This window comes from Arachis duranensis, chromosome 1 (genome assembly GCF_000817695.3).
Source record: "Arachis duranensis cultivar V14167 chromosome 1, aradu.V14167.gnm2.J7QH, whole genome shotgun sequence".
Classification (NCBI taxonomy): domain Eukaryota; kingdom Viridiplantae; phylum Streptophyta; class Magnoliopsida; order Fabales; family Fabaceae; genus Arachis; species Arachis duranensis.
In genome coordinates, this window is record NC_029772.3 from 22,604,521 (window position 1) to 22,610,370 (window position 5,850).

The following is a 5,850-nucleotide window of genomic DNA, read 5'->3' on the forward strand; positions in this document are numbered from 1 at the left end:
TGACAACGGTGATGCCCTACATACAGCTTGCCATGGAAAGGAGTAAGAAGGATTAGATGAATGTAATAAGAAAGTAGAGATCCGAGAGGAGCACAGCATCTCCATACACTTATCTGAAATTCCCACTATTGATTTACATAAGTATTTCTATCCCTTTTATTTTCTATTTATTCCATTAATCAAATTTAAACCAATAATCTGCCTAACTGAGATTTACAAGGTGACCATAGCTTGCTTCATACCAACAATCTCTGTGGGATCGACCCTTACTCACGTAAGGTATTACTTGAATGACCTAGTACACTTGCTGGTTAAGTTGAACGTAGTTGTGATCACATATGCTAAAGAGCCATTAAATAAATCTCATGCAAATACAAAGAGGGCAATCACAATTTTGTCCACCAACACCCCACCATGGTAATATCCTTCTAACTTCCTCTCTTTTAGCTTTTATTTCTTGAATAATTAGTTATGTTTATTGGTTGGTTTAGTTTCATTTTGGTGTTTATTAGATAATTTTAGTGGAATAATATGTTTTTGGAGTTTTATAGTGTTTTAGGACTTGAAAACCTGTTTTGGATGTCATGTTTGGTACTTTAGAGGCATAATTTTTGTTGCAGGAACAGAGTCCTTTGCGTACCCACAGCCTTGTGCGTGCGCACACGTCCCCTGTTTTTCACCTCCTGTGCGCCCGCACTGATAAACCCCATTTTTAGGGTTTATCTTGTATTGATTTCGAGGGTTTTATTAATGATCCTACGCACTTATTCATATGAAAATACATGATTTTGTGTTCCTTTCCCAATTTTTCCTCATGGATGAAAACATGCTTCTTTTGTACTAAATTAGATATATTTTTAATCCTCCTCTAGTACCATTCGATACCGTCACCCGTGTGTTAAGTGGTTTCAGAGTTTATAGGGCACGGATGACTTGGAGGAGAGAATGGGAGCATGCATAAAGGAAAGGAGCATGGAAAATTGAGCTTTGGAAACTTCAGCAGCGGCGCGCGCGTGCACATGGCACGTCCGTGCAGATTTGCGCCACCAGAGCCAAATCCAGGAGCGAAGCTACGAGCCAGCGCGTTTAGCGGCTAGGCCATGATCTTCATGGACGCGCCCGTGCGCATTACGCCTGTGCGCGGATTGCGATTGCCCCAGGGGCACGTACGCGTGCTGTGCGCGTACGCGCCGATTGCCACACGTGATTTTTAAAGAGGCACGTGACCAGTGTGTGGAGGCAGTTAGAAACCCTGTTTTAGGGAAGAGTTTTGGCGGAAAAAAACTTAAGAAGGCCAAGGATTGAAGTTTTTGGGGGATTCACTCATTTTTACACTTTCTTAGATATTTTCCTAGAGTTTGTTACATTTTGGGTAGAGAGAGAATCTCCAACCTCTCTCTAGAATTTCATTCTCCATTGCAATTCTCCTTTGATTTTCTTGGTGAGATCCATTGTAATACACTTTTATTTTGATGCAATTAGTAGATCTGCTCTTCTCCTATTCTCAATTTATGTTCTTTTGATCCTCACTTTGGATCTAGCTTTGACTTTGTTACTTGGATTTGGAACTAGTGACTTGAGGTTCCTTCATATCTATTACTTGTAATTGTTCAACTGTTGATGATTGTGTGATTTAGATCTCTTGAATTTAATTCTTCATTTCAATTTCATAATGCCTCTTATGAATGCTCACCAAATGTTTGATAAAATTTCAACACTAGTTATGGAGTAAAAGTCTTTCACTTGGCTTAGGGTTTGAACCATTGGAAAAAACTTGAATAGTGGATGTCAATTGTTGATTGAGAATTAAGAATTGCTAATTGGTTTGGAGTGTACTAAATCTAGATTCCCTTAGGGTGAAGCTAGGACTTGTGACTCAAGCTAGTTACTTTCACTTGAATCTCCTCTATAATTAGAGGTAAACTAAGTGAAGCAAGACTTAATTGTTATCAAAATTGAATGAAACTATAGTGATAGAACTTCCAATGTTGACCCTTGGCCAAGTCCATTAATATTGATTGTTTGTTATCTACTTTTGCTAGCTTGCACTAGTATTGAACAAGTACACCAATCTTCAAAAACCACAACAAAGGCTTCCTAATCAATAACATGCATTCTATGGTAATTCCAAGGGAGGACGACTCGGGAGATTAATACTCTCGATTATAGATTGTAGAATTGTTTGATGTGAGATTTGAGTGTCGGTTGGACTATACTCACGATTGTATTCACTATTAAATTCTATATCGACATGCAAAATTTTGTTTATCAAAATGGCACCGTTGCTGGGGATTTGCTTATGTGTGCCACATTTTTGTTTAGTGTAAATATGTGTATATGTACATACTTGCATTTTCTCTTGATTGCTTCTTTGTTTGATTGACATAGGATTAATCTTTGTCTAATTCCACTTGTTACCATGAGCTTTACATTCCCTTTATTGTATGACGCGTTCACAACTGAATTCGAGCTTAGCCCCATTTGATCCGGAAATTGAACGAACTTTACTTTACATTAGGTAAGCTCGGAGGCGGTTAACCTTTGGGGAAGGTGAAAAAGTTCCTACCAATTTACCAACCTTACCCGAAGTGGACTCCGAACCGTCATTCGAAGAAGGCACTAGCTATTCTTCCACTGGTACTACTAACAGTTCTTCTTTTGATCTAGGTGCCGATACCATGGCCGCTCCAAAGAGAGTTACTCTCAAGGAAGCGGGTGCACCAGATTATGTTCTTCAACCCGTTCATGTGCTTCATCCAAACTTGAACGCGAATTTTAAACTCAAGACCGCTTTGATTCACCTCCTACCTAAGTTCCATGGACTTCCCGCACAAGATCCTATTCGACATCTCAAGAATTTTCATAGTGTATGCTCAACAACTAGACGGGAAGGATCCGATGAAGTTGCTATATGGTTGTTTACTTTCCCATTCTCTCTTGAAGATAAAGCTAAAGAGTGGTTTTACACTCTACATAGTGATGTTATTTTCGATTGGGACTTGCTTAGAAGAGGGTTCTTAGAAAAATTCTTGCCCGCGAAAAGGATGGACAAGCTAAGGAAAGAGATCTCATGCATTGTGCAAGGCGAAACGGAACCCCTATGCGAGTATTGGGAGCGGTTTCGCAAACTTCTTGACGCATGCCCCAACCACATGATTGACACTCATGTGTTGCTCAGCTACATATGCCAAGGAATGCGAGAACAAGATAGGACTCTTCTGGATTCCTCTAGCAATAGTTCTTTGTCTAAATATAGGACGACGGAGGAAGCATGGCAACTCATTGGCGACTTGGCCGAGTCCAACCAACATGTTAGACGGAGAGTCAACTGCCCAAAGACTGTGAATGAAGTATCCTCTAGTAGCAAGACCACCGCTCTTGCTAAATCCTTGGGCAAGATGACAAACATCCTAAAGCAACTCCAATTGGGTCAACAACAACCTCATCAACAACAACCTCCACCACATCCTCAACAATATAGTCAACAATTGGTCCACCAAAAAGTGTGTGGCATTTGTTCTTGCTATTCCCAATACACGGACGAGTGCCTAAGTCTTCAAGAAGACAACACCTTGGTGGCTACCCACAACTTTTATGACCGCCCAAATCAAGGATACTACCAACAAGGCAGCAATTTCAACCATGGGTATCCTCAACAAGGAGGAAACTACAATCAAGGGGGTGGCAATTCTAATCAAAATTGGAGGGATAACTCCAACCAATGGAGGGACAATTACCAACAAGGAGGTAGGAACAACAACAACAATTGAGGCAATCAAAGATGGAACAACAACAACTCACAAAACTGACCATACTCCCAAAGCCAACCATACACCCAACAAAACCAAGGAAGACACTACCAAACCTATCAACCACCACATCAACGACCACCACCTCTACCCAACCAATCACAAGCTCCTCAAATCACATACCCTTCCACTTCTCCCAATCAAGATGATACACTCCGGATTATTCTCCAAGGCCAAAAAGAGCTTCAAACCACACTTGCTTCCGGCCTCACTGGTCTTACATCTACTCTACAAGCTCTCCTTGCACGCATGGACCCACCCTCCACTTCCGCTCCTCAAGCCCCAAATTCTAGTGCCATTCCCTCTCAACCTCAACCTAATTCCAAAGGTGGCATTAATGCCATTACCTTGAGATCCGGGACTCAATTGAAAGAGAAGAAGGTAAAGGACCCAAGCCCGATCATAATCACTCAAGAGGAGGAGGGAATCGAGATAGAAGAAATAGAAGAAGAGGAGGAAGCACAAGTCATAGTTGAGGATGAAGAGACTCAACCAACAAGTGAGACCCCTAAGAATAAGAGAGCCGTGGAGGAAGAAATTGCTCAACCAATCCCATTTCCTACACTTGCAAAGAAAGCTAGGAAGCGTATGAAAATTGACCCCAAAATGGTAGAGATGTTTAATAAAGTTGAGGTAACTATCCCTCTCTTCGATGCTATCCATCAAGTACCTAAATATGCAAAATTTCTTAAGGATTTATGCATGAAAAAGGATAGAATTCTTGAGTTAGAGACTATTCCATTGGGGAGTTCTATTTCTGCTTTAATGGGAGCATTACTCGAGAAGTGTGATAATCTGGGCCCGTGCCTGGTCACTTGTACTGTAGATGGGGTTCAATTTCTAGATTGTATGTGTGATCTCGGTGCATGCGTTAGCATTATGCCTCTTTCCGTCTACTGTATATTGAGGCTACCACCATTGAAGAGGTCGGCGGCAAGATTTGTTTTGGTGTACAAGAATATAATAACCGTGACGGGTGTTGCAGAAGATGTATTGGTGAATATAAAAGGGTTGGTGTTTTCAATTGATTTTTACGTTCTTGAGATGCCATCAAGTGAGTCCGAGAGGGCATCATCTATCCTAATTGGGAGACCATTTTTGAGGACCTCTAGTTTCAAGTTTGATGCCTACTCGGGAACCTACTCGTTTGAAATAGATGGGAGAGTCGTGAGTTTTAGCCTAGAAAAAGCAATGAAACACCCACCAGAGAATCATTCTCTATTTCGGTGTGACCCAATTGACAACATTGTGGCCGAAGTACATTTTGCAAAGTTAGATAAGAAGCATGTGATTGAAGACACAAGTGAAAACCCAAGTGAAGCGAACGCATTACCCCATCCGGATCATCCGGAAGTTCAAGCCTCATGTCAAGACCATAAGGTAGAATTAAAGCCACTACCACCCCACCTAAAGTACTCATATCTTAATGAAGCCCACAAGTTTCCTATGATTATTGCAAGGGAACCAAATCCTCAACAAGAAGAAAAGTTGCTATGTATCTTGAGGAAGAACAAAAGGGCCATAGGGTGGAGCTTGGTAGATCTAGTGGGAATAAGCCCCCAAGTATGCGAGCACTAAATTTCAGATAGTGAATGTGTGAGCCCGGTCCAAGTCGTGCCAAAGAAATCTGGGATGACCACAACTAAGAATGAGAGCGGGGAGCTTATAGCAACAAGGGTGCAAAACTCTTGGAGGGTGTGCATCGACTACCGAAGGTTGAATGTGGCCACCAGAAAATATCATTTTCCACTACCATTTATCGACCAAATGCTTGATCGATTAGCTGATAAATCTTATTATTGTTTTATAGACGGTTATTCGGGGTACTTCCAAATTTACATTGCTCTAGAAGATCAAGAAAAAATAACATTTACTTGCCCCTTTGGGACCTATGCTTATAAGCGTATGCCATTCGGCTTATTGGTGCATGAAATTGTGATCATCAATGGCGCCATCAACATGGTACGCTCAATTACAATCTCAACTCTTTATCACAACTTCGCACAACTAACCAACAAGTGCACTGGGTCGTCCAAGTAAT

General features: G+C 41.2%; 2 protein-coding genes across 2 annotated transcripts; both read left to right on the plus strand.

The window, feature by feature from the left end:
* The first annotated feature begins 2,678 nt into the window (after positions 1–2,678).
* Positions 2,679–3,770, plus strand: LOC107482165 (uncharacterized). The gene has a single exon (XM_016102567.1). The coding sequence runs from the start codon at positions 2,679–2,681 to the stop codon at positions 3,768–3,770; it is 1,092 nt and encodes a 363-aa protein (XP_015958053.1).
* Positions 3,771–4,058: 288 nt separating this feature from the next.
* LOC107482154 (uncharacterized) lies at positions 4,059–5,387 on the plus strand. The gene has a single exon (XM_016102557.1). The coding sequence runs from the start codon at positions 4,059–4,061 to the stop codon at positions 5,385–5,387; it is 1,329 nt and encodes a 442-aa protein (XP_015958043.1).
* The last annotated feature ends 463 nt before the right edge of the window (positions 5,388–5,850 follow it).